Genomic DNA, 26,515 nt, shown 5'->3' with positions numbered 1-26,515 from the left:
CTTTGATCTACCAAGAACCAGCAGCTCTCCAAACCGGAGAAGCCTCTTGGGTCAGCGTTATCGACGACGACCGGATAGGCTTTCGCCTAATTCCATAATAACAACCACGAGATAAAATTCATTACTCAGCCAATCGAGTCATTCTTTTGAAACCAGCCATTCACGTACAAAAAGCCTCAATCTATGTTCTTAAAGACATGAAAACGATCTAGATTTATGTATTTATTGGGGAGATGAGGTAGATCTTAATAGAGGGTGAAATAAGAAAGCAGAAACCGCCAATGTTGAAAATACAGACCGCCGAAATCGCTAAAAATCGACACCGCTTGCCCCACCCATCTTATGTTCCGATACTCCGTATTTAGAACTAGGTCTAGGAAGTCCAATGGCCAGCGAGAAAACCCTCGTCGCCATCCATTCACCTCCCCGGCTTATTCTCGCATTCAACCATGTTTGCCTTCTGGGCACTGAGATGACTCCCTGGGGTCTATTGTCCTGAATGTTCCAGGCATCCAGATGACTCACTCATAGCCACCGCTGGGACGCCGACGCGTAGGTTTCGCGGTCGGGATAGAAATGATCGTTCCCATGGCACAGGTTGCGACTCTTGAGTCTTAGTAGGAGGGTATCATGTTCTCTTTGCAGCAGAGTTTGCCTTCCTTCCGCCTATCTTTATTTCAGAACGCGATCGAAAGAAATCCCCTTGACTGCCCCTCCGCCCATGGAGGTCCGGACGTTACGTTTGAAGCCCTCCCGGTTGCTTCTGAGGTCTTCAGCCGCGTCCTTGTTCAGCGGGTCCGAGGCGTTGGGCTCGAGGAAAAGGAACTAAGACGACACGAAGTGGTCTGGTTAGCGTTTTCTGATTCCAGTTGTTTTACATTGTGCCACTGCTCACGTATAGAGCTACGAGTCTTTTGAGTATGTTGTGTCACATATAGGATGTAACAGGTCGGGCATCAAAGCTATATTTGGACGTACCTGAAGACCAACAATGACGGCGTTGAGGTTCAGGACCGGCTTCCAATCCTCACGCAGAATGTTCAGGCAAACCTTGCCCTCTAGATCGATATTGGGATGGTAGATCTTCTGTTCACACAAGACCTTTGGTGGCTCATGCGGGAAGTTTTGGTTAATCTTGAAGTCGAAAGTGAATCGCCCGCCGCGGTACATGCCCTCGTCGGGCTCGATGATAAGTCTAAAGTTGAGGATGTCGTCGGGGTCGGGAAACTCGGTCTTCATCGTCGTTCCAAGGTAAAGCTCTGATAGATCTGCGTAATAAGAACATGACCAGTGTTAGCACCGCTTGCTTCTAAGCCACGGGCTCTGCAACAGTCCCCTGAATGTCCATATGCGATCAAAGATACTTTCCAAACATACCTTTTTGGACACGGAGTTGTGCAGCTGTGACCTTCTTCTTCTTGCCCCCCGCGGCTCCCTCGGCCGTCTCAGCCTTTTGCTGCTCTTTTTTCTGCACACGTTCGAGACATCAGTAAGTCGTTCCCCGTGCTGCTCAACTGCAGAAGGCAGACTATGACGCACCATAGACCATATTTTCAACATTGTGGCGAAGCTGGCCTAGGATATGACCAAAATCGTGGCAGCGGCGGTGGTAGGAATGACTAGGAAATTGAAGACACCGGAATTAGACGAGTTGCAGTCAACACCATATGCGTGTGGGGAATGAATTGCAATAAACAAAAAAAAAACAAGACACAGAATAAAAAAAGACGTGACCGGTAAGGTCAAACCGCAGAAAGTTTCAGAGGTTGAGAGTCAGAGTGCAGGTGCAGTTGTTTGTTTTGTCGCGGGTTTAAGTGAGGCAACACTTTGAGTCGCGGGGCACATCCTACCTAGGTAGGTAAGGTAGGTTGGCGACTGGTGTTCGACGTGCAGAGCCTGGCCAAGTCCGGGGCGGCAGGCATCATCCAATGCATCATTCATGGAAAAGTGGGGTCCGAAGACCTCAACTTCGCCCGGAGCAGCTGCCGACCAAATATGATCTTCGTGATCTAGGGCTGCTGTCCAATAGTGTCGTTTATCATCATCACATAAAATGCTGCCTAATAAGTCCTATTTATGTAATTCGCTTACTTTGGTAACTTGGGGAAGTCATTCTATTCAAGTCAGCGCATACGTCACTATCTTGTGGGCACATAATTCCGGGAAAATTCAGGGATTTTATACGCCACATGATAAAGGCTGTTTGTTGTTGGTTCACCAATGTTTGATATGTTTGGGTGAAGTATTGGCTACACCCTACCATAAGCAAGTGTAGAATACAGGAAATTCAACAACATGGATACAGAAGAATCACTGCTCATCCTCAGAGCGCAATATTTCCAATGCCTCGACGTCGAGTGCCTTAGGTGGCCCCCACAGAGGCTACTTGCCCACCCAGACGCTTGCTACTGGATCTGGAAGCATCTCTGCTATGAGAAGCGAGCAATGGCCAAGCTCCCTGCTCCTCAATACCGCTTGAACTTCTTCAAAAAACTACTGGAGAGGCTCGGGCGGGCTGGTCACATCATCACCGACGATCCGAAAGAGGACGGCGTACGTCCTTCCATTGTTGCAATGGTAGAGGCCCTCAAGATGCTCGAGGAGAAGTACACTTCAGGCAGTTCCGACGACCCCGAAGACATGTACGTCACCTACACCGTCCCCACGTTCCCACCCAGGTCGTTATCCGCTGTGAACCCGGACATCGTCACACTTGTAGAGTCCAGGCGACTTGTCGCCGGATCGAGGTTCACCGGCCACCGGACCTGGGACGGCGCCCTGCACCTCGCGCACTACCTCGTTGCAGAGAAAGGGAGCACTGTGAGGGGACGCTCGATACTGGAACTAGGTGCCGGTGCGGGCTTCCTGTCGATCCTCTGTGCCAAGTGTTTTGGAGCCGAGAGCGTCATTGCCACAGATGGTGACGAGCGCGTCATTGAGGAGGCACGTAGAAACGTTGAAATAGGCGGCTTGAGTGGTGAAGGAGAAGGCCATGGCCGCGTGGAAGTTGAGAGGCTCTGGTGGGGCGAGGATCTCGGAAAATTGTGGCTTCATGATAGGTCATCCAAGCAAGGCAAAAGCCTTGACGTTGTTCTTGGAGCAGATTTGGTACGTGTTGAGCTATAATTTACTGTTTCTAATACTTGATGAACCTGAACTTACACCTGGGATGTCATCAACTCTAGATTTATAACGAAGAGTCTGCCTCGGCCCTTGTGAAGACACTCAAGTCACTGCTTATATTACAGCCACGACTGAAGATTATTATTTCATGGGCCATGCGGTTCCCAGAAGTCACGGATAAGTTCCTCCGGGATTGTGGTAAGTCTGACCGCATACATTTCCCCGTGGTACCATGGCGTGGTTAGCTGCTAATTATGTGTAAAAACAAAAAAAAAAAAACACCGCAAACCAATGCAGAGACGAATGGACTTACTGTTCGGGATTTGCCCTTTACTATGACGCCGTACACACAACAGAAGGGCCTTTTCTACTTAACTGCCGTGCCACTTCGCATTATACAGGTATTATCGCGATGAGGTGGCTGGCAGAGTCTTGCAACGATGGAAATGAATAAGTATGTATATAAATATAGAACTTGGACTTAAGACTAGGCGAGGATACGCCAAGCCTGACGACGAGGCCTTCTTTTGAGAGCTTGCTATCGCAAGTCATTTCCACTAGAGCCACAGTGTATCATGGGACATAAAAAAGAGTATGAGTCTGTCATTTCATTAGGTAGTGCCAGTTCTACTCTTAAAGCTTGGTATTATGAATAAAAGCTCCGGCTGACGAGGTGGCCCGCCAACAAACCTGAATCCTGTAACGGACAGATTGAACGTGTAAACCGCTGCTACAAGTAAATAAGCAACGCTACACAAGCGAGCAGAGCAGAGAGTAGGGAAGTTAATACCAAGACTAAAGAACAACAGAGGAAAATGACCGTCTGCAGGCCATGCCAGGAATTTCTTCCAAAACGCAGGGAGAAAAATCATATGACCAAAACCTTCCCAGCCTTTTAAATAAGTCGACCAATGCTGACAAGAGCGCCCCCCCTGAACCAACCTCGTATCGAACGCCATGCTCGGGCTTTCACGGTATACTTTGGCAATGATTTGTGAGATTTTCTGAATACAGCACAGAGCAGCTATGGAAAACATTGCCCTCTGTGATAATCTTGAAGGGAACGTTGATCAATCCGTTTTCTCGCGGAATATTTCGCAGTAAGACCCCAATGGCATTATGCCAGGAAAATAAAAGAGATGGAAATGTCAAAGGGTTGAACCCTTACGTTGCGGCTGACGCATCTAGTTTGTCATAGGCAGTTTGCAATGCCTTGATCTCCAGTCGATCCGATTCCAGGACTGTGATCCAATCCCTCAACTGGATGTTCTTGCCTTTGTCGCTATTTTCGCGCAAAGAACCCAGTCTGTATCTTCCATCCACTGTGAGTGCTATCGATTCCGGAGCCTTGCGGCTGGGAGCAGCACCAGCACCCGCAGCAGGGGTGCCAGGCCCAGCACGTGACGGTGTTGAGGCACCACTGCCTCCCGACGTCAACCAGTCGTACTTTTTGCCCTTCTTCTTTCTAGAGAGCTGACCCAAGAAATGTGATGTTGTCGAGTTTGCAGAGGCTGTGTTCATCCAGTCCATTGTCTTGTTCTGCGCCGCCCTAGCTCTCTCCTCCTTTTTGGTGAGCTTTGGCGTTTCTGGCGCAATTGACGATGCCCCTGGTGTTCCTGGCGCAACCGAGCCTGCACGAGATGGGTTTGCCGAGTCGCCACCTTTCTTTTTGCCATCTTCCTCCTCAGCCCGCTTCTGGCGCTTGAGAAGTCTGGCTTCTTCGGCATTGCGTTCATTCTTGCTTTGCTCACGCATAACCGCACTGAGCCCCAAGCTCGCAGCCACCTGTGATACACCGGCACCAAGAGGACCTAAAGAAATTGATTGTTAATCCACAAGCAAAATCGTCAAAAATTGATATCCATAAGAACTTACGCTTCAGTGGATTGGTGCGGGGACTAGCCGCGCTCCCGTCTCCATTCACAGAGTTCGCTTGGTCTGTGAGACTAGCATCAACCGTAGTGATCGGTGCGCTCACGTCCATCCAATCCGATGGTACAATACCGTGGGATGTTTGTTGTCGTGTGCGGGCCACTCTGTCCGCATCTTCAAGCAGTTGTCGAATCCGATGCTTTGTGGCGATGGAGAGTAGGCCTATCTGCTCTGCAAGAAACGAATCTGCGGGGAGAAAGGATTTGGAAGTATTGACCACCACTTCATTATCAATGACTTTCTGAGTGACGGTGACGGACGGCTCTGCGAACTCCGTGTCAAGCTTCATCTTGCCCATGCCACCGTTAGTCTTGGGGTCCAGAACCAGGCCGATGCCATATTCCTTGGCGATCTTGGATGCCTTTGAATGAATCACAGCAATGTTGCTGAAAGGATTTTTGACCTCCTGGCTCCTCACAGTAGCCAGCTTTGCAGCCGCCTCGCTCCACACGCCCTTGGCAAGCTCGGCGGCAAACTGTGCCTGGTCGGCCATTCCCACCAACTGAGCCGGCTGATTCGCTAGCCCAGCACCGTACATGCTTGCGCTGCTTCCAGGTACATTTGCGGGAAATCCTGTCCTGGCTTCGGCACGCGTGCTACCAGCGTAAAACTGAACCAGATCCTGTTCCATCTCCTTCAAGTCGATTCCTGTGCCATTGAGGGAGTCGTTTACATCATACTCGACCTCTTTTTGCGGACGGTCAGCAGGCTTGGATGGTGGCCCCATAGTGCCTCCCGGAGTAGCAGGATGACTTGGCATGGGGGCCAGAGTCGCTGTAGCATATGGGGAGCTGACCGGCGCCGGAGTCAGCGGGGTTGTAGCTGTGGTTGTTATGAGCGGAGCTGGCGATGCTACCAAAGGTGTGCCTGGCTGCCGCGATGGCATGGTAAGGCCAGGCATTGTGAGGCCCATGGGTTGTTGTGTGGGCTTGATACCAGGACTATTTATCGTGTTCCCATTAACGTAAGGTGTCGGTTGTTGCGGAATCGTAATAGCCTGAGGAGGAGGAGCCATCGTCGTTGCTTGAGGCAGCGCGATTTGTGGGTTCATGGGCGGAGGCGAGGCTGCGTTGGGTTGGGGAGGAGGTGTTGCTGATGCGGCGGGGCTCGGGGCGTATACGGGTGATGGAACGTATGGGGAGGCTGGTTGACTTTGGGGTGGTGCTGGAGACATTCTTTGTTTCTTATTAGGAGGATTGCCCGCTGGGTAAGTCGCCTGGGTATGAGCATGGGGTATCGTGGATGGTGAGAGCTGGGCGGGAGAGAACGGCCGCTGCGGCGCGGGCGGCAGCTGGATCTGATGTTGTGGTTGCGCCATGGTGATGGTGGCGACTGGCGTGTCGGCGGCGGCAGTCGAAATGTAGCAAAAGCAAGCGTCTTCAGCGGTGACTGTGCAGCGCCGAGGGCGAGGTGGATGGTGATGCGATGCGGCAATGAGGAGGCCTAGTCTAGCTGCCTCTCCTCAGGTCCCCGGATCGATCACAGGCCACTGGACGCTATCTCGGGCAACAAGCCCGTTGCAGCCACAGCGCGGTTCCCTTGTCCAACACCATCCGAGACGCGACGTCGCCGGTGGCCTTCTTATATCGTTTGATTTTCCTCTCGGTCGGAAGCGTTTTAAAGTCGCGATTTGCGCTTCCTGGCGGTGCGGCGGTGTTGTGGCGTTCGTTGATTCGGTAATGCTCTTTGAAAATGATGAGAAGAAGCTCAAGTTGCGCGAACCAACATTCAAAGTCGCAGATTGTTCCAGGTCACGTGGGATCACCCACCCAGAAAGCTCCCTGTCCACTTCTTTGGACCCGCTATTTAGGCAGCGTCGTCACTTGTCACTGGTTGACAGGTTGGCTTGACTAAGCTTTTTGTAGCAGCCGCGTTCTGAACGAACGGAAGCCGCGCCGCATTAACGCGACAACTTCGCACTGCATAGCAACCTACCTAGTTCTCTCTTGTCGCTGAGCAGACCCAATCGACAAGTGCAAGTGCATGCAATAGCAATATATGCGAGCAACAACGCAGTCGGTGCGCTGTGGAAAAACGGTGGCATTCAACTGTTTATTGCGTTGAGCGCAAAGTTATCATCTATAAGGGCGCCTCGAACAACAAGCGATAGTGGCTACGAACCGGACTCGGCTTTTGCTAGCTGCGCTTTGACGGTGGTGCATCTTCTCCGGTTATCAAACATCTAGAGGGCATATAACTGCTCACATACTGCTACTAATCATACAGACGAGAGTCAAGTGCTTGGTATTCGGCCAGGCCGACATAATCCTACCCCACGATGGCATCAAAGAGGAAGGCCTCGGCCATGAACGTGGCAGCACCCGACGAGCCCGTAGACCCCGCCGATGAGCTTGTCTTTACTTGTCTTGGAGGCGGAAACGAGGTTGGGCGATCATGCCACATCATACAGTACAAAGGCAAGACTGTAATGGTGAGTACTTTCACACCTACATTGCCTGTCTTCGTCCATTGACTGACGCCAGCCCACCTTTTGTAATATGTAGCTTGATGCCGGACAACATCCTGCTTACGATGGCCTGGCCGCCTTGCCCTTCTTCGATGACTTCGATTTGAGCACTGTCGATGTGCTACTAATCAGCCAGTAAGCACGCCGGCCCGTTTCCTTAAGCTATTTCTGGTCATGTTACTTGCTCCGCTTGGATACACCTGCACACGGGTCGGTTATTATTCCGCGAATGCGATTTTCGGGGAGTATCTGGGAGCCTGCCCTAGCCGCTGGTCGACGGGCCCTTTGCACCGTGTGGCATACTCATGTAGCGCTATGCTATGTTGTGTTATGCTATGCTATGCTCTGCCAACCTCTTGGGGCTGCTGCTACCACGGTTGCCATGCGGTTATTGCTCACCGTGTGAGGTTGATGTGCACACAAGTACCGTGAACCACCAGAATCGTATATCGCCATGTACAGAGATAACAATACAATACCTGTTCACCTGCTTTTCATCATGGTCAACCCGCTGTGTTCTGTGAAGCCCGTTCGCCGGTCACCGCGATCTCTTCCCACCGCCATCAAGTAGCTAGGCAGCTAGGCTGCGAACACCAGATCCCGCATCTTGCCCTGCTGCCCGTGATGCTTTCGGCAACTGCTAACCGTCCGTCTACAGTTTCCACGTCGATCACGCCGCCTCTCTGCCCTATGTATTATCAAAGACCAACTTCAAAGGCCGCGTCTTTATGACGCATCCAACCAAAGCTATTTACAAATGGCTTATCCAGGACAGTGTCCGTGTGGGCAACACTTCGTCGAATCCGACATCACAGCCCGTATACACGGAACAGGATCACCTGAACACATTCCCACAGATTGAGGCCATCGACTACTACACAACACACACAATATCCTCCATACGCATTACTCCATATCCGGCTGGTCATGTGTTGGGCGCAGCTATGTTTCTGATCGAGATAGCGGGGATGAATATTTTCTTCACGGGCGACTATTCACGAGAGCAAGATCGGCATCTGGTGTCGGCTGAGGTACCCAGGGGTGTCAAGATCGACGTGCTTATCACAGAATCGACATATGGTATTGCATCACACGTGCCTCGAGTAGAGCGCGAGCAGGCGCTCATGAAGTCAATCACGGGCATTCTGAACCGCGGAGGGCGAGTACTCATGCCCGTCTTCGCCTTGGGAAGAGCACAGGAGCTGTTGTTGATTCTGGACGAGTACTGGGGCAAGCACCAGGAGTACCAAAAGGTACCAATCTACTATGCGAGTAACCTTGCCCGCAAGTGTATGGTTGTATACCAGACGTACGTGGGCGCGATGAATGACAACATCAAGCGACTCTTCCGCGAGCGCCTCGCCGAGGCCGAAGCATCGGGCAAGAGCGGGGCCGGTGGCGGGGGCCCTTGGGACTTCAAGTACATTCGATCGCTCAAGAATCTGGACCGCTTTGACGACCTCGGCCCGTGCGTCATGCTTGCCAGCCCGGGTATGTTGCAGAACGGAGTGAGCCGCGAGCTTCTCGAGCGCTGGGCTCCGAGCGACAAGAACGGCGTTGTCATCACCGGTTACAGTGTCGAGGGCACCATGGCGAAACAGATCATGCAGGAGCCCGAGCAGATCCCTGCCATCATGACCCGGAATGCTGCCGCAGCTTCAAGGCGTGCCGACGGCGAGAAGCCCATGATCCCGCGTCGCTGTAGCGTCGCAGAGTTCTCCTTTGCTGCACACGTTGACGGCACAGAGAATAGGGAGTTTATCGAGGAGGTTGCTGCTCCTGTAGTTGTAAGTGGTCCGACTTGGGATTATCTACAAGCCAGGAGGGCGGGAATCAGCTAACATGGCCTTGTGCATTCTAGATCCTTGTTCACGGAGAGCAAAACAACATGATGAGGTTGAAGTCAAAGCTTCTATCGCTTAATGCCACCAAAACGGAAAAGGTCAAGATTTATAGTCCCCGAAACTGCGAGGAGTTGAGGATTCCTTTCAAGACCGACAAGACAGCGAAGGTTGTGGGTAAGCTGGCGTCAATAACGCCACCGACGCGACTCCCAACCGATGACGACTACCACCTGCATCCACAGCTCGTCACTGGTGTTCTGGTACAGAACGACTTCAAGCTATCACTCATGGCGCCTGAGGATCTAAGGGAGTATGCAGGCTTGACTACTACGACCATTGTGTGTCGACAGAAGATCATGTTGGCCGCGGCGGGCGTCGACCTCATCAGGTGGGCGTTGGAGAGCACCTTTGGCGCCGTTGATGAGTTGCCCGAGATGCGCCAGCTTCACAAAGAGGTCCCTAATGGTGACGATATGATCCTGGACGCGAAGGAGGAAGAGGTCGTGGACGAGGAAGTAGAGCGGCCAGTCGCGGGCTACATCGTCATGGGCTCCATCAACGTTCGCTGCTTTGGCAGCGGTGAGGTCGAGCTGGAGTGGGAGGGCAACACAATGAACGACGGGTTTGCAGATGCGGTCATGGCCGTGCTACTGACGGTCGAGAGCAGCCCCGCTGCCGTGAAGAGTAAGTTTAACCTTGATAATCATCCCATGCATATATGATATATCGAACGATATGCACAACCCGCACCGACAAAGTCATCTAATCTTTTACCCTGCAGAATCTGCAAGCAAGCATTCCCACTCGCACGCCCCCCAAGAGGAGTATGTGCTGCCGACACGCAACCTGCACGCGCGGCTGAGCCCAGAGGAGCGGCTCGAGCGGCTATTCATGTTCCTGGAGGCGCAGTTCGGCGCAGACCACGTCTCACCCATCAAGGACCCCAGGCTCCCGGTATCGGATGACACGTCGGGCGAGGCGGAAAACGGGGATGATGATGGCGGCAGGCAGCAGAGGCTGGAGGAGAGGCAGCGTGCCGAGATTGAGCGGCTGCACAAGATCGGCATCCCTGTGCCCGGCGTGGCCATCAAGATCGATGACAAGCTGAACGCCAAGGTCTGGCTGGAGGACCTGGAAGTCGAGTGTGCCAACAAGGCCTTTGGAGACAGGGTAAGAGTTGTGGTGGAGAGGGCCGTCGAGGTCACGGCTCCTCTCTGGGGTTGATTGGGATCTATGGATGCGAGCTATAGACTGGGGGTTTAAATTCTAGTGCTATAATACACGTCAAGAATCTTACAATGCAGCATGTTTAACAGGAAGAAGGGCTTCGAGGGTATGCTTAGTTGTTCATGGTTTAAAGGTCCCTTTTGGGATTAACAAGCTCATTGCTATCCCGTGTTATTCCCGTTCTCTCAAACAAATGTCAAAGGCAAAGGTTATCCGCGTTCTGCTGTACCAGCCCATATCGGATAGTGTGCATATAGCATGATCAAGCGCGGGGGTAGCCCGGTACAATCAGACGAACAGGTAGTGACATTTCAGCACACTTTCTTCCCCGAATGATTGCCAATTTGCAGTCGGAGGCCGCCATCACAGCTGAAGAGAAATAAGAGTAAGAAAACTGCAGTCCGCCTGGTTTCTTTCTTACCGAGTGATTACTCAATTTGGGAAAGCCGAGCGTGATTTGTACCTCGTCTAAGCTACCCTGTCAGATATGAGAGACACAAGAAATCCCGCTCTATGCCTAGGCTACCCGAAAATTATTAATCTGCGCGCAATCAGGACATGCCGAAGAGGCAAAGAAGATGTCTTGGATGTCTCACATTGCTGCCGAGAGCAAGACGTGCCAGAAAAGAACTACTTAACATGCGAGTTATCGACTACCTAGGTCTGGTTAGACTGGTTCGTCTGTCCTATTCCTACCTACTGTACAACCTACACCCCGTTATGCCGCTTTCGTCTGCAGTTAGTGAAACATTCCTTGCCGAATCAGATCGGGTGAACATGGTTCGTCCCTTGCAGTAGGTAGAAGGCGAGCAGCCTCCGATCTAGCTTACTTTTCTTTTTGCTACTTGGTCCGCTTTCCTTGGCAGACTTGGATATAACAAGGCAAGAAAAGGAACATAGAGCAGAAAAGCAATGGATACTACCGGTATAGAGTCTCAGTGGCGTGCTGTTGCATAACCAGTGTGGTCTATCTAGAACGAGACCAGACCAGAGCTTGTTTGGCTCACCTCGATTGCTTCCTCTCACCCCCTTGTCTTTGCTTCCGTAATGTATGAATCACCACGATAATTATGTAGACGGTCAATGATACGCTCTCTCATTGTATTATTGTCTTCTTTTGTCAGCCATTAGAAAAATCAAGGAACCGACAATGGGAGAGATGATTCAACCCCAAGGACCGAATCACCGGGCGAACTCAACCGTGTCAAGAATGTCGACCTGCCAAAACTCGCACAGTTCAGCCCCTTTTTTTGTTTGACTACCCTCACGCCTCTCGACGCTTGGATCTCCCCATGCGAACCTGGTTTTTTTTTTTTTTCAATATCCCTCATTGGTTTCCATCACGTTGGTCCTCCATCATGACGCCGGCGGCTCCACCTTCCACTTGAAAAATAAAATAGGGGGTGGGGTGGGGATCTGCTTCTCTTGTTCCTTTTAGCCTTGCATTAGTTCCGTTCCTCTTTTGCTGTCTTCCCCACCTTTTGTCTATCCGAATGCGTGCGATTCTACTCGGGTACCTTGCGTATCTTGGTACTGATAAATTGTGAATATGCAAGGTAACCTGACGTATTGGGATGGGGTTAGGTTCTCGCAGGCCGAGTATTGTTTGCTAATCTGCAGGGCTGCAACCCAACCTGGGGGGATGTGGTTTTTTGGAGTCTCCAGACCTGGATCCAAAGGAATGAATGAGACGACGAGGCACCCGAGACATGTTTGTACCTTGTCCATCTGATTTCCCCGACTTGATAGCTGGAGCAAGCACAGCAAAATTGACCAGAAGATTTTAGCCCAGGAGGTGGCTGTCACGTCACTTCGCTGGCTGTGTTTATTTCTTTGTGCCCTATTGCGTAGGTACGGTAGGTATGTGTTTTTCCTCCGATCGGCCCGTCCACCAAATATCGCCCGCCCTTTCGTCTAATATCCCACGGCCGAACAACAAGGCCCTCCGTCATTACACGGTAACACCGAAACCACAGGTAAGAGAGAGCATGATTTTCTCTTCATGGGTTGTGATGGAACGACGGGAATGAAGACTGGGGTTGGAATTTGATTGGATCGGACGTGTTCCCTCGCTGCAGCTCCCTTCATCCCGGTGGCTGCGGCTGCGGCGGCGTTGACGCCGCGACTTGGGGGGAGTTGGTTGGTATCAATCCTGTTTGTTGGGGGGCGTGGGTGACTTGGCCTTTGGAAATGTTTGCGTTGCTTCCCACCGAGGTCATCAGACATGAGATTGTGTGCATTTTTCCCAGTAAGGAAAACTAAATAGGTCTCCCTTCCCATGGCAATTACATCAACCATGTTCATCGTAATATTGTAGCACAAAATTAAAATGTGACGCGCGGCGGTTCTGTTCTTGACAGGAGATTCCTTTCCCTTTCCAGTGTCATGGATGTGCTGTGCCCATCAACGTTTGTACAAATAATCAGCTTTCATTTGCTTCACGAACAAAACTATGTGGTATAGTAATCAATGAACTCAAAAATAAAGAAAGAAACAATTCACCGATGACGAATTGATCTAGTATACGAGATAACAGGCTAGAAGAAAAGGTCGAGCCACTTTGTGTTGTCACGGCCGAATTCCACCTAAGGCAGACCATTTCTTCTCTGCATTTTTATTCTTTTGTTTTTCTTCCCGCCCTGATCCTGAAATCTCGCAAGCTCACCTTGCCGTAATTCATACTGACCACACACACACACACATCATCCGTTCAGGGATGGGATACCATGCAAATTGCCGCGGGACGACGGCATGAGACCCGGGGACCCGGGTTCAAGTTCCGAGGCGGTTCATGATTTTCCTGATTTGTACAAACAAGCGCGTTTCTTTTTCTCTGTCTCTCCGTCTCTCTCTCACCCCCTTGCCCCCAAGGCTGCATGCAGAAGCAATGGCTCCGTTTTTTCCCAAGCTCAGGAGGGAAGTGAGGACTGGGGGGGCGGAGGCGGCGGCGGGTGGGCTGGCGGCTGGCGGCCCATTGCCGGGTTAGCAAAAATCCATGTCTCTCATGTTTTGGGGTGTCCATGAGCGAAAGCGCATGGCTTAGCGAAGCCAGTTTGGGAAAGGGGAAGGTGTGTGTTTTTGGTACCCCCTGTCGACTATGTATGCCGCAGTATCGTCGATCATGTAGGTTGGGGCTGGGATTCCGAATGCTATTGGGCGATCTGGAACAATGCCGAAAAAAATAGAAATAAAAAGGGTGAGTAACAAAGCGTGCACTAGTGTTGATCTGGAGCTAGAATTCAAGAAAGAAATATTATAGACAGCTGTGAAGCAGTAGCACAACTTTGTTATTCTGTGTGCATTGTAAAATTTTAATTAAAGGAAAAAAAAACAACTCGGGTATCTTTCTCTTTCTCGCTCGGCTGGATTTTGGCATCAAGCCTGAGAACTGAAAATCGACCGTCGTCGACTCTCTCTTATCCGCGCGAACTGTAGGTGTGAAGCAACGATAGAAAACTTTGGGGTTGGAACAAATATTGCAGACAAAATTTTGATAAAACATGACAAAACTCCATCCCCCCGTGGAGGGAGAACAAACATGATGACAGCATTTGCCAACAAAGCTGAAAAAGGAAAAAACAGAGATATAAGCCAAACAATACCCAGTCTATAAGCAAGTCCCATAAGAAAAAGAAGAAAGCAACTTTTGTTTTCCCAACCTTCCCATTTTGTCCAATCCCGTACCAGAATTAAGGGGGTGACCCCAGAAGTGTAAGAATTCTTATTTTTTTGGTGACAGCCCGAGACGACACGAGGTCCGACGCAGGGTTCAAAGAACGTCTGGATGCAGTAGATCCGCATGCAGGTCTGGAAAGAATAATTGTAGAGTTCCAATTGAACCACGGTGGCGAACATCTGTCGGCTTCCCGTGTGTGCTCTGATTGGGCTGCAGGCTGCCTGTTTTTGTTGATTTTTTATTGGATGTGGGTGAGAAATCAAGTGAACCGCCCGTCTAGATGTTTGAACGCCGTCGCGAAAAAAAGTCGACTAGGTTGGAATGATGAACAAAAAGATTATCCCTTCGAGTGCCGTGTGTAAGACCTGGGTAATCCTATCCTCTTCTTCGCGGCTTGCTGCTGGGAAGCAAGGTGGTGTTCGGGGTTTGGCTGTGAGCCATACAAGTCTTAATGCTGGAATCCGAATGGTACAAAAATTAAAAGGGCGGTTCATCGGAATGCGAAATCCGATAGCAACTTTTAGGATATGGTTATACAGCGGAGTGTTGGAATAAGTTATTGTCGACAAGGGGTCAAACGCACGAAGCGTATTAGGTAAAAGATTGTAATGTGTTATAACAAATGCCGGCATGCTGTGCGGCGGAGACGAGAAGATTAAAGTGCGAAATAAGAAAATCGTTTAAGGCCGATGGCGGGCGTGTGCATCGAGGCAAGATTCATCGAACTGAACAATGCCTTGTTGGGGTGCGATGCGAGTTCGCCCAGTCGCTTGTCGCGGCCTGATTGCGTGTCTTCACACGATTTGCCCGTCGAGTGGAGGGCCGTGCATGGTCGTGTGTGCGTGCGTTTGTTTGCGTCTTGGGTTGGTGCATGTTTCCGTCTTGCACAGAAATGTGCGTGCGAGGGTTGCTGGAACTCTCGCAGAACTCACGCGCGCTTGTCCTGCCGAGGTGAAGAAGCCAAGTGAGCCAGGCTGAATTTACCTGGGCTTCGGGGGAGGAGGCTTGGGAACACCGGTTGTGTCGTATGCTCCACGGCCCATGGGCGTGATGGATTCTTGGGATCCCCTGAGAATCATTGTGATTTTGTGATTGGTATGGATGGTTGTGGTTGTGCTATGTGATGTTGATAGCGAGCGCCTGTTTAGATTGGTGTAAGCTGTCCATCCTTTCCCAAGATCTCAGGCATCGAGGCCATGGATATAGCATTTTTATACAGATTTTCAAGACCCTGAAAATCTAGAAAAGAAAATATCATGAAGCGCACAACAGGGATCTAAGTTGGAGAACTGCACCCGATTCTGGTTGGTGCCCAATCTGACTCACAAATTTGCTTGGGGTGCTTCCTCAGTAGCTGATAATGGGGACTCGCGACAAGTCACGAATCGGGATTGGCGAAGGCGGTCGAGGCGGTGTCGCTTCAAATGCGGCCGAGGTGAGTGAGACTGGCTGCCCTACAAGGAACGCTGTCGACGATTATGATGGGTTCAAGGTGAGCTGAAAATGGCGGCACCGAAGCGGGTGATATGAGATGCACCCTGCCCTGAACTACCAAGATCGGTCGTCTCGTTGATTCCGATCTCAAGTAAGCTGCTGATTGCTGCGGTTCCGGCTGAGAGCGGCGGTCGGCGGTTCGCAAGACAAAGAAAATATAAAGCTGTAAGCTTCGGTTATTGACCTGTTCTGTCAGGTACAATACACTCGGTCGCTGAAGTAGGTCGATATGCAAGTCGTCGCTGGCAGTAGGGTCGTTGCAGCGCTGTTGATGGAGGTGTGGATCTCGCTAGAACTGGATAATAGCTTTGGGTGTGGTTTGCGGCAAATGGATGCAGGCAAGAACACGGGTTGAAAAATGAGCGGTGTCGAGTTTGGCGTTGACGATGATGTAGATGGCGGCCTTGCAAAAAAAAAAAAAAGGTAGAGCAGAAAACAAGCAGTAAGCGGGCGAAGTACACAAGGGTTCAAAGACCCTTTTCGTCTATTGTACAGGTGAAAAGCAAAGCCAAAGTGATTATTAGGAGGTTAAGATTGGAGCAGCTCAAAATGGGCAGAGGAAGAAGAGATGAGTAAAGGGCCGTCAGTCCGTGTCTTATATGAACCAACCGACTTTTGTCTGGACGGCGCTTTTTTGCTTTTTTCTTCCGTCCTTTTTTTTTTTTTTTAATATTATTTTTCTTTCCCTCACCCCCTTCAATCCCTGGGCGGCGCTGGCGTCAAGGTTGGCAAGCTGGCCTGGCCTGGCAATTCAAACCCCAGTCGAGTCGCTAGAAATGAACCAGAGTGTGAGAGACAAGCCCACAGAAGGAAAAAGAGGATCCCATGGCCCCGGATGCAGGCCGCGGTGCGGGTACCTGAAGGGCCTACCTAGCTCATGGCTCATGCCTGAACCACGCAGAGGTACCTGAGCCCAGTCCAGTTGAACCAACCCTGACCCTAGTAATCCGAACTTGGTACCTTGCCGGGATGTGGCAGACTGCAGCTTTTTTGGGTTGGTGACGGCGTGTCTAGCCGGTGTTGTGTTTGATGAGACAGGACAAGCAGCAGCAAAAACAAAGGGACCGAAAAAAAAAATTCACAATGCCAACATGATTAGAATAAAGTGCACATACAGATACATACAGTACAGCCAAGATAACAAAATTCCTAATAGTACTACTGCGTATTCATGGAAAAACTGCACACCCCTCGGACCCTCCCCCGAATTGTAAATATCCCAACAAAGCAAGAAGATGCGCGCTCCGAATCCACTTAATACCCGAAACAGCTAGACCAGCAAACTTGACACCAGAAAGGATAAAAAAGATTTGAGTTCGTTATGATGCCAGGGCCCGTTTTGAGTTGCCTGTCCTTCAAGTTCCGTCGAAGTTTACCAGAAGTCTTCACTTGCCAAGGGTCCCTGTTTGCCATAGCAGATCCTCATCCATTCCCAAACGACCCGAATTTTCTGCGAGGTAATTGGAAATGAAGGTCGTTATTATCATACTTTGTTCTTTTAAGTGGTACTAGACTAGGTTTTTTTTGGTTTTTTTTTCACCTTGTGTATGTTATGTTTCCCGCCCCTGGGCCCTGACTGAACGCCCACTCTATGGGCTGTCATTTTATTTTATTGCTCCGTCTCGTGACAATTTCATCATTTTGGCGTTTTTGGTGCGTATGGTAGTAATTATTCTCTCCTCGCTTTTCTCGCCTCTTTCCAAATTATTCTATCTTACCTGCCTGCCGGCCGGCGCTTCCGTCATTCAGACGATTGCTTTCTATCTGCTGCAAAGCCGCAAAAAAGCGACAGCACCTAAATCTGACACAACATTCCTTGTACGAAAAGGCAAAAGGTGGCTTTTTGGGCTGTTCCCCTAGTCTCGGCTCTCTGATAATTCTTTTTATGAAAAGAACAGTTGATCCGCCAAGCCGGCTCTAGGTCTTGCACACGCCGTGCTCGAGCTACAGCTTAGCTCCCGTTTCGAGCGCCCTTCTGTTGAGGAAAATCCGGTACGCGAGTTGTTTTTGCTTCATCTTTTCTCTACTATTTCTGTTTAATACTCTGGTCCCAAGGATTCCGCTCAAGAAGCATTACTTTGGTGAACAGGGAAGGCAATCATATTAGAAAAATAAAAATATACACAAGGGTCGGATACACATCCGCATAGGGAGGATGGTCAAAAAAAGAGTGGTCATACTGGTAATATCAACGGTAGGGAATAGAGAAAATTTTTCTTCCATCATTACCGCGCACCCCTCGCAACTCAATGCTTCCGTCTCATCGGGGCTGGCGGGTCACCTTGCCTGTTACAAGGGCCAGGACAGGGTGGATTCCCGCAAAAAAAGGTTATGTCTGACCTCCCCATGCTCGGGTAGGATGGGCAAAGAAAATGGTGGCTACAGAAATTTGAGCGAGCAAAGCAAGCAAAAGGGGACAAAGACCGCGCATACCGACTAAGCTAATGGCGACAAACCAGCAAATGGACCATCCGAGCGTTGGGGGGGGGGGGGGTTGCTTTGGGGTTTTTCGGGTTTGGTTTTTTTTTTTTTTTTTTTTTTTCAGGACTGCTGGCAGAAGGCACCAATGCACCCCCCAAGCAGGAACCCGTAAACGAACAAAGGTCACTGGAATCTACCTAGTAGGCGCCTAGTTTAGAAAGTCTACCCGGGCTGTGGTTTGGTGAAATTGCCATTCACGGCTGATGACGGACAACTGAAGGAAGAGAATTGGCGCGCGCCAGGCTTCAAGGCCAGCTGGGCGCGTTTTCCTTGCCTGTCATGTTCGCATCCTGGTAGAGGTAGTCCTGGAAGGCTGGAACTCAAACGTATCGCATTCAGCATCACGGTACGTGAGAACTTTGGGGGCAGCGGCATCACATCCGACAATACCGGTAGAAGCGGCCCCGAACAACAATGTGGTTCTTGATCATGGGTAAAGTTTTTTTTGGGTAATGTTCCAAAAACGATCACCCTCACTGTTGACGGCTCCCTTTTCTCGCTTCAATCCTCACCGACAAAGACGCAAAAAAAAAAAAAAAAAAAAAAATCAGTCAGTCGATGTCCCTGCCCCGATGCACATTAGAATACGATGACAACCTCCAGCTGTTTGTTATCCACAGGATAACGGGAGATTTTATCCACCCACCCACGAAGCCACAGGCCTTGACGCGTCTGGCCGGCCCCTTTTTCGCTTTTTGCCATTACCGAGGCGGGTCGAGATGTGAAGCGTTCCACTTTTCCTTTGGTGGAGTTCTTTCTATTTTGTTTTATCTTATTTATTTTATTTTAATTCTGTTTTCCTCGGTTTGTCTTGGATCTTTTTTTCCCCCTGCTTTATCTCGCTTTGCCAGTGGGCCTGGCATAGAACTGCCTGCCGCTTTTCCAGAACAAGCAGACGCACCACCCTAGCTTGCCTAGCCACGTTGCCACATGGCCATCAACCGCTTTACCGGAACACCCCTTACAATCTAAGAAAAGGGGAATGGATTCATGGCAGGGATTTGGTTGATCGGTGAGTTGTAGCAGTCACGACTAAGAATCCTCGCATACTGGACGTGCACAGTGGGTTTGTTTCTTCTTTGTCTTTTCTGTGAACCGATGCTAGGGTTCTTTGACAGTGGTATTTTTTATTGCCCTGAGACAAGATGCTATTGAATCGGCAGCATGCAAAAGACACAGACCGGAGAAATTGACAGGTTGACAGCAGCAAGGACTGATTGTGTGTTTGCATGGCCAACATTTGCGGGGGGGGATAATAATATCAACTCCAGTGCAGGTGACTGAGTCGGGAATCATTCGCTTTGGTAAATTGAACAGAGACAGTTTGTTGTAATCTGGTCAGTCAATTTCCCATTCTAGATACCTTCTCGGATGGCGTGTCGGCTGCTAGAGAGACCTTTCGTACGAGTAATTATCTGAGACCTTGGGAGAGGCAGCCTGCAGTACAGACAGACGACATGCCTACGAAATAACTCGTACAGTGCACATAATCATGAGTTGATGACGATGGATGATGGTCATGATACTGTAAGCGTAAGCGCCTTCTTGGCATTACCAGAGATCCTCACTACCGTACAGTACAGTAGGTACCTACATAGGTACCTAGGTGCATAAAGTACAGCATAATATCCGATCCCCCCCTTGGAGACACCGAGGGAATGGATAGACTGTCGAGCGGGTGGTGGGATGGTTTAATACGGCAGCAGATGGGAGGAAAATGGCCCGAATTGGAGACACAGAGAGGAGCCTATCAGGTTTGACATGTTTCGTCGGTGACGAGGCCATGCCCCAGGTGGTACTGATGCATGAGACGCTGTGGTGCGAGAGAGGTACTGCAGCCCATAATCATCAAACGCAACCCACCATCTCCCTCATTTTCACATCCCATTTCGGCTATTTCTGGATACATATGGCTCCTCCCGAGGAATGTCACCTCTGCCCAAGAAAAAAAAAAAAAAAAAAAAAAAAAGGCGCATTTGCACCTGTTCATGCAGATCCACGTTTATTTTCTCCGGGTTCAATATGCCGTTCTCATTTGACGAGAGCCCAAAAGACCCTGATGTTTGAGTCTGGGTGTTCTTTTCTTATTGTTTCTTAGGGGGTGTGGCTCCAAAGCAAAACAGTTGTTACAAGCTACCTATGCTTCCTCTTTTTCCTTCAGATTGTTTCCTCTTCCTGCGCATGAACGAGCTGCAAACTGCGCCACCTAAAAAAAAAAAAAAGTTCGACTGAGCTGATTCTCCCGTTCGGACGTACCTGATTTCCCTTACCTTATGCATCCTTACCTAACTTTGGATGGGCAGGACGTCGTGTAACTCCAACTCAGCTGAACCTTGGCTTTTGATGAGGGAGGGATGTAGCTGTCCCTGGAAAGACCCGAACTCCTGGCACAAAAGCCGTACTCAAACGAACCGCTGCAGGGGTTGAAAATCTTCCGGGCTGACATGTCCCGCCGGGCGGCGTTCAGTCGTGTCGTGTTCCTGGTGCAAGGGTGGGTGGCGGAAAGAGGTATCGAAAGAAGGAAGTGAAATATTTACACTAAAATAAGAAGAAAAGGCCGCCGAGCCTGACAGCAAGCCTCAATAGGACCCTGAGAAAACAAAAAGAAGTAGAAGGAATAGAAGAAGAAAGTCCTGATTCGGACACAACTCAGAGGCCCTGCTGGATCGCAAACAACACGAGTTAAAAGTATTGCAGATGCTATTATCGGTGTTAGCCACCTTCGCAACTGTGCTTCCTACCTGGGGTCTCTGAATGTCTCTTATCTGATTTTAATTTTTCTTATTTATTCTCGGCTTTTCTTTGGTACCTTCTCTTTTTTTTTTTTTTTTCCGCCTCGTCGTACGTCAATACCGAATAATTGTATAGTTTGGCATTGCCCCTGGGGTGCCTGAGGATATTACATCAGTGTGGTACGTCCAGTAGGTAGTCTGAGGGTAACTCCGCTAATTGGGCTGCTACCAACCATCCATCAATTGATTCATGGTGGGGGGTGTGGCGGTAGTGATGGTGCTGCAGAACTCAACCGTTACACAGCCCGATTCCGTACCTCAGGCCTTTAGCGAAGCAACGAACCCGAATGATCGGGACTGAACACGTGCGAGCCGATGTATACGGGCGGATAGGGTAGGTTTGGGAGGTTTAGCAGTTTTAGCAGTTTTTTTTTGTGTTTTATTTACATGTATATTTAGTCCTGTAATTGTTTCTGCCATTATTGTTGCTATCGGCATTCGAGAATACTGACAACCATCCGCGCCTAGTCTTGTTTGGTTATTTTTGTACTTAGTACCCGATAGCCTTGCTGGATCGTGTTCATCGAGTGGTCTGTACACGGTTAGCTTAAACGAACTGGTTTTTGTAACATCCGAGTCCTCGGGCGGCGGGTGATACCATCCATTGCACTGCCTGCTTGCTCGCATATACATTGCCGAAAATTCTGATAATGTGCTGCCCTTTCGTGGGCAGTCAGTCGCTGTAACGTTGTATATGATTTGAATACTACAATCGCCGTGGTGGCTTTGCGACGCAGCAGTGATTCGGTTCTTTGGTTGATCTGCTTGATGAGTCAGATTCTGCGACGGTCGTGGTCTAAGATTATCTCGATCTGGACAAGACATACGCTGCTGTCATTAGAGAGGGTTTTCTTTGTCAGACTCGATACTCGCATACCCGCGCTACTAATTATTACATGTAGTCTACTGTACACTCTGCAGTAGCCATATTGCCATGTACGGATATACCTTGGCGACCTAGCCTCAATCTCGATGGACTAACACTAGTTCTAGGGGTCCATTCTAGACTAGCATAGAGCTAGCTGAAGGCTTGCATATGCCGGTGGCAGCTCTGTGTGAGGGCGGCTGTGTTTACAAGTCGAACGGTTGTGACCTGCTTTTCGTATCTACCGGTAGGTACTGAAATTACGTACCTAGAACTAGAAAGTACCTAATTGTACGGAGTGCCTTAATGCATGCAGCTTTGACGCGGGGAACGCCGGGGATCTCCCCCGACGGCACACTATCAGAATGAAACTGCACAACTAAGGTAAGGTACTCAAACATAGGATAGACACATTTGTTTGGCGCTGTTGAAGTCAGTCTGACGTGTCTCCAATCTACCCAAACGTCGCAACCGATCTGCCCCTACAGGCAAAATGATGGGGCAGCCTACACCGAAGCCACTGTTTAGCATTCAAAAACAAAGAACAAAACACTATCACAAAGTCGCTAACTGACTGGGTCAGGTCCGAAATATGGCGCCTGGCAGACCGGTGTACCGTTCTGGCGACGGAATACATGGACCGGAGATTGAGGATGGTACGCATTGAAACTTAGACTAATTAGCTTCCTGACAAAGTACCCATAGTTATTCTTGGTCTTTTCAAACTCCACGGATCGGATCGGAGCCTTCAAGTTGACAACAGTACATATGGAAGAATGTCAACCTGGACGTGCAACTGTTCTTCATCTGTCTACTGTGTGTTATTCCGTATGGCCTGGGCGTTGCACGATGGATGCAACTAGTCAACCTTCGGTCACCTGTATGGCTTACTCCAGGTGGGTGACTTGTGCCCACCGTCGCCCTACCGTCCATTTCTTCAAACACCGGACTGTTGATGACGGGCCACGTTCTAGCGCCATCAAACCTGCATTTTATAGACAGTACTCTCGTGCCTCGCGAGCCCCATGGCTTCTCAGCTGCAGACGCTTTTGTTACATACAAACTCAAATCGCCTCGTGGACTTGCCGACACATGGCCGTCTTGGTCTTGGAAAAAGGAGGATTCTCGCAAAATCCTCGCTTTATTTGAGCGAGGCCTAATAACCGGACCAACTCCTTATGGCTCCCCCCGAACCCACAAGCCCCAACAAGCCCTGCTTCTGCGGTACTTCCTGTCGATACTTGCCCTGGGCTCGATTACACAGCCCAACACCTTCTTTCGCTTCCGCCGCGATGGTTTAGGGCTCCTGTTGCCGGGGTTTAGACCGCCTGATGGAAACGTTCTAGAAATACCCGGCCTTCTCGAGGACCGGCGGAGTACGGTAGCATTTTGGAACCCAAAGTTGATGGGGCGGCCGATTGGGTATCAGGCTAAGGAGCATTGACAAGTTGACAAGGTCGATATTGGATGCCCCATCCAAGCAGATGGGAAACTGCTGTTGCTGGCTCGACGTAGGTTTTTTTTTTGTTGGTTTTTTCTGTCCACACAAAGACCCACCGGTTATATGCCAGACCATGCGTACCGACCTTCTGGTGAAATTATTGTGGCTCCTTTGCATTCGGTAGAGCATCACCCCTGGGCATTTGGAAGGCGGTTCGGCCTCCCCCCTGCCCCTCAATGGAAAAAAGTTCAGAAATGAGGCCCAAGAACCAGTGAACCACAGGCCTCTCCGGGCTCCGTTGAAGATGATCCCCGGCTCGGTACCCGCTTCGCCGCAAGGATTATCGGTGCATGTGAGCATCGAGAACCCGCACCCCACCGGCAACTTGTTTGCAAAGGCCCACCGGTTCAAATTCTGTTCCTGCAGTAGCCCGGTGACGTTTTTTTTTTTTTTTTTTTTTCTTTTTTTCTTCTTTTTTTTTTCTGTGTTCAGAGTTGGGAACTTGGGACGACGTTGAGTTTATCCACTTTGGACGGTAGCTCGAAGTTGTCCCTGTTTCCGGCTCGAATCCCCCTTGCTTCCGACTCCCGAGTGAAGGACTAATTATCAGTGGCTGCCCCGTACACATACAGGACGCGGTATATCGCCTGAATAAACTTTGCATGGTGTACGTACTATGTAGTACGTGGGTGGTATCGGTATGTCGTCCGGGTTGTGTACCTTCCTCGTGAAGCATGCTTTAGCTTGTTCAACTTTAAACACTCATGGTAGCAGTGGTGTCAGTGCAACTCCAAACATAAAAGGCCGAGCCTCTGGCATAACTGTAAAGTGAAGCCCGGCGGCACCATACCACCCACCAGAAAACTGTTGAAGCTACTGCTGGACTCGGAGAAACCACCCCCGGGTAGGCCCGCCGATGAAAAGCTTCGTACTCCGCAATTGCATTCCCCCCCCCCCCCCCCCCAACATCGTAACTGTCTACCGGCCACCTGTTCTGTCGTTTCCCTCCAATGTCCCGGAAACTACACAGACCAAGCAGCATCGGCTATGGACGCAGGCGAGACGAACACATTGGTCCGCTCCCCAGAGACTCGGTATTGCCGCACGGCAAGCTGTACCGTACAGTATTACCCAGCCCCGGCGATTGATATGCCGGTCGAGTGTGGATTCTCAAATAGCCTGGGGGTGTCACACTATTCGTGAAGCGAAAGACCCTGATCGGCCATGCCAGGAGGGAAATACCACATCGAGGCCCGCCCAAACAAGTGGACCGGATAATTGGGACATGCTCATTGTCAACCAGACAGATGTCCGAGCTTGACAGGCGATCCGTCCCGAGCCTCCACGCCGCAGCATATGCGTTCACATGATGTGAAAGAGCGGCTGCGCAAGAGATTATTCTCGGAAAATGGACAGAACATCCGCCAGGGTTAACAGTCAGATCGCAATAATGGTCAGACAAGGTACTGATATATTGTCGCCACAATTTTTTTTTTCTCTTCAAACATCCCTCGAGGATGATACATGCGTACAAGGACCGGATCGTCAAGTATCGTTGGTCGCTTCAAACCATACCTTTGATCATCGTAGGATCTTCGCCGTGAACCGGACCACAGGCCAAGCGACGCAGGCCTGCGACAGTACCAATCACATGGTATATTGAGCGATTGTCATCGACATCACCGTCGTTGGGAATACTTTCACATACCACCGGGGAAGATATCCGGTTCAAACTTTTTGACAGGCACAACGGGCTGATCTCCACCATCAGATCCATCCGGGCGCGTATTGTGCATCGCTCCAGAAAGTACCTGTAATTTTATTTTAGTAAAAACTTTTTCTATCCAGACTCCACCACGCAATAAACTCGGAAGATGCCCACGCAGCCAAGGATCGCGGTACGGTGAGAGAAATTAAAGGGAATCGCCCTGGGAGACATGCTGCTTGAACTTTAAAGTTCAAATCGAATGCCTGAGGCAATTAGCACAGATGCTTGAGGTTAGTACCAAGAGGTTTGGTTTTATACAGAGAAGTGGCCAGCGCACTTTCGTAGTTTCATGTTGAATGTGCTAGAAGACTTCATCTGCACTTTGTGTCGATATATCATTGGCATGTGCCCAATCTTTTAGGGGAATTCAGCCTTCCCCAGCCCCGACTAGCCCTAGTTCTACCGTAGTCTACAGTAGAGCGAGATCTAGATTCCAAGGTAACATGCGGAGACAAGCCTCGCAGACAATGGAACTACTGGGCGCAGATTCGGTTGAGGCCACATGGGATGGCAGAAACACTACTGTACCTAAGTGAGTACTTTGGCGTTCAGAACGCTCAACTTACGTATGCTGCTAATAGCTAACTGACAGATAACCTACGTACCTACGTACCTACCACCTACCACTCAGCATTATACCAGCAGTTTTGGCGGCCGGTGCTGCAGCCACACTTGCAACTGAGGCTTGAGGCATTCGTTGGTCCACCAGCCCCCGTTGCGGGTCAAGCGTTCTGTTTGCTCGGAAATTTATCAATCCGGTCCCGTCCGGCTTGCGGAAAATGTGAACAGCCGCTTTGGGGGCAACCAATCGAACATGAGCCAGGACAAGATGGGGTTAGCCCGCCGCGTCCGCACCTTGGTACGAAAGTAGCACCGATGTCCGTCAGCGGGAACAATAATAGGGAGAAGCCTTGGTTTTAGGGGCGAACCCCAGCCACCACTGCCTTGTTGTTAAATCCACCATCCGAAAAGGGCTACGTCAACGCCGGTCTGAATTTAAGTGCTTACCCATAGCAACCATCCCAAGACTGCCTCTGGGACGAAAATAGGATCGTCGTTCGAAGCGTTTTGCTGATGATGGGTTTTTTGTGTTTGGTTTTTTATTCTGGGATGGCTGGCGTGTGTCAGCAATGCACCGCAACACGAAGAACACCGCCACGTCAATTCGCTGCTGGACACACCCAGACTGGTCAGGCAGGCATTTAATCGGCGTTGGCTTTGTTGTCCCTTTGACTTGTCATGTCCATGCAGCTCTGTGGCTTGTGAAAAAGGGGAAGGGTCCACAAGAATATCTAAATCTGTAACGTGCACGTACCACACACTCGTCTTTTGCGGGTAGAAAGCTTGGCTTTGTGCTGATTGATGGTGCGAAGGCTTTTTTCGTCTCAAATCAGTGCACCCTTGA

The 26,515-nt window shown here is 50.1% G+C and overlaps 9 protein-coding genes across 9 annotated transcripts; 4 read left to right on the top strand and 5 right to left on the bottom strand.

Annotated features, from left to right (window-relative positions):
- Positions 1–204: 204 nt before the first annotated feature.
- MGG_01807 (NEDD8-conjugating enzyme UBC12) lies at positions 205–1,841 on the bottom strand. Its single transcript, XM_003714770.1, has 4 exons — positions 1,540–1,841; positions 1,378–1,468; positions 979–1,268; positions 205–825 (listed from the first exon to the last, which is right to left on the bottom strand). Exons 1-4 carry the CDS (start codon positions 1,558–1,560, stop codon positions 673–675), a joined length of 555 nt encoding a protein of 184 aa, XP_003714818.1. The 5' UTR covers positions 1,561–1,841; the 3' UTR covers positions 205–672.
- A 341-nt stretch (positions 1,842–2,182) lies between these two features.
- On the top strand, positions 2,183–3,861 carry MGG_01806 (uncharacterized protein). Its single transcript, XM_003714769.1, has 3 exons — positions 2,183–3,108; positions 3,186–3,321; positions 3,421–3,861. Exons 1-3 carry the CDS (start codon positions 2,296–2,298, stop codon positions 3,537–3,539), a joined length of 1,068 nt encoding a protein of 355 aa, XP_003714817.1. The 5' UTR covers positions 2,183–2,295; the 3' UTR covers positions 3,540–3,861.
- Positions 3,686–6,778, bottom strand: MGG_01805 (uncharacterized protein). The gene is made up of 2 exons (XM_003714768.1): positions 4,999–6,778; positions 3,686–4,934 (listed from the first exon to the last, which is right to left on the bottom strand). The coding sequence occupies exons 1-2, from the start codon at positions 6,371–6,373 to the stop codon at positions 4,288–4,290; spliced, it is 2,022 nt and encodes a 673-aa protein (XP_003714816.1). The 5' UTR covers positions 6,374–6,778; the 3' UTR covers positions 3,686–4,287.
- A 146-nt stretch (positions 6,779–6,924) lies between these two features.
- Positions 6,925–10,699, top strand: MGG_01804 (endoribonuclease YSH1). The gene is made up of 5 exons (XM_003714767.1): positions 6,925–7,486; positions 7,560–7,657; positions 8,181–9,309; positions 9,384–10,050; positions 10,148–10,699. The coding sequence occupies exons 1-5, from the start codon at positions 7,334–7,336 to the stop codon at positions 10,588–10,590; spliced, it is 2,490 nt and encodes an 829-aa protein (XP_003714815.1). The 5' UTR covers positions 6,925–7,333; the 3' UTR covers positions 10,591–10,699.
- Positions 10,700–13,789: 3,090 nt separating this feature from the next.
- MGG_15773 (uncharacterized protein) lies at positions 13,790–16,408 on the bottom strand. Its single transcript, XM_003714766.1, has 2 exons — positions 15,596–16,408; positions 13,790–15,409 (listed from the first exon to the last, which is right to left on the bottom strand). Exon 2 carries the CDS (start codon positions 14,446–14,448, stop codon positions 13,969–13,971), a length of 480 nt encoding a protein of 159 aa, XP_003714814.1. The 5' UTR covers positions 14,449–15,409; positions 15,596–16,408; the 3' UTR covers positions 13,790–13,968.
- A 3,905-nt stretch (positions 16,409–20,313) lies between these two features.
- MGG_15772 (uncharacterized protein) lies at positions 20,314–20,690 on the bottom strand (the record flags this gene model as incomplete). Its single annotated transcript, XM_003714765.1, has 2 exons — positions 20,314–20,450; positions 20,530–20,690. 2 exons carry the CDS (start codon positions 20,688–20,690, stop codon positions 20,402–20,404), a joined length of 210 nt encoding a protein of 69 aa, XP_003714813.1. The 3' UTR covers positions 20,314–20,401.
- Positions 20,691–22,493: 1,803 nt separating this feature from the next.
- Positions 22,494–24,776, top strand: MGG_15327 (uncharacterized protein; the record flags this gene model as incomplete). Its single annotated transcript, XM_003714764.1, has 7 exons — positions 22,494–22,557; positions 22,607–22,717; positions 22,900–23,282; positions 23,527–23,747; positions 24,025–24,040; positions 24,114–24,246; positions 24,646–24,776. 7 exons carry the CDS (start codon positions 22,494–22,496, stop codon positions 24,774–24,776), a joined length of 1,059 nt encoding a protein of 352 aa, XP_003714812.1.
- On the bottom strand, positions 24,766–25,325 carry MGG_15771 (uncharacterized protein). The gene is made up of 3 exons (XM_003714763.1): positions 25,225–25,325; positions 25,051–25,153; positions 24,766–24,974 (listed from the first exon to the last, which is right to left on the bottom strand). Exons 1-3 carry the CDS (start codon positions 25,279–25,281, stop codon positions 24,907–24,909), a joined length of 228 nt encoding a protein of 75 aa, XP_003714811.1. The 5' UTR covers positions 25,282–25,325; the 3' UTR covers positions 24,766–24,906.
- Positions 25,326–25,529: 204 nt separating this feature from the next.
- On the top strand, positions 25,530–26,427 carry MGG_15770 (uncharacterized protein). The gene is made up of 2 exons (XM_003714762.1): positions 25,530–25,642; positions 25,742–26,427. The coding sequence occupies exons 1-2, from the start codon at positions 25,618–25,620 to the stop codon at positions 26,029–26,031; spliced, it is 315 nt and encodes a 104-aa protein (XP_003714810.1). The 5' UTR covers positions 25,530–25,617; the 3' UTR covers positions 26,032–26,427.
- The last annotated feature ends 88 nt before the right edge of the window (positions 26,428–26,515 follow it).

This window comes from Pyricularia oryzae, chromosome 2 (assembly GCF_000002495.2).
Source record: "Pyricularia oryzae 70-15 chromosome 2, whole genome shotgun sequence".
In the NCBI taxonomy this organism is placed as follows: domain Eukaryota; kingdom Fungi; phylum Ascomycota; class Sordariomycetes; order Magnaporthales; family Pyriculariaceae; genus Pyricularia; species Pyricularia oryzae.
This window is presented reverse-complemented; position numbering and strand designations above follow the sequence as displayed.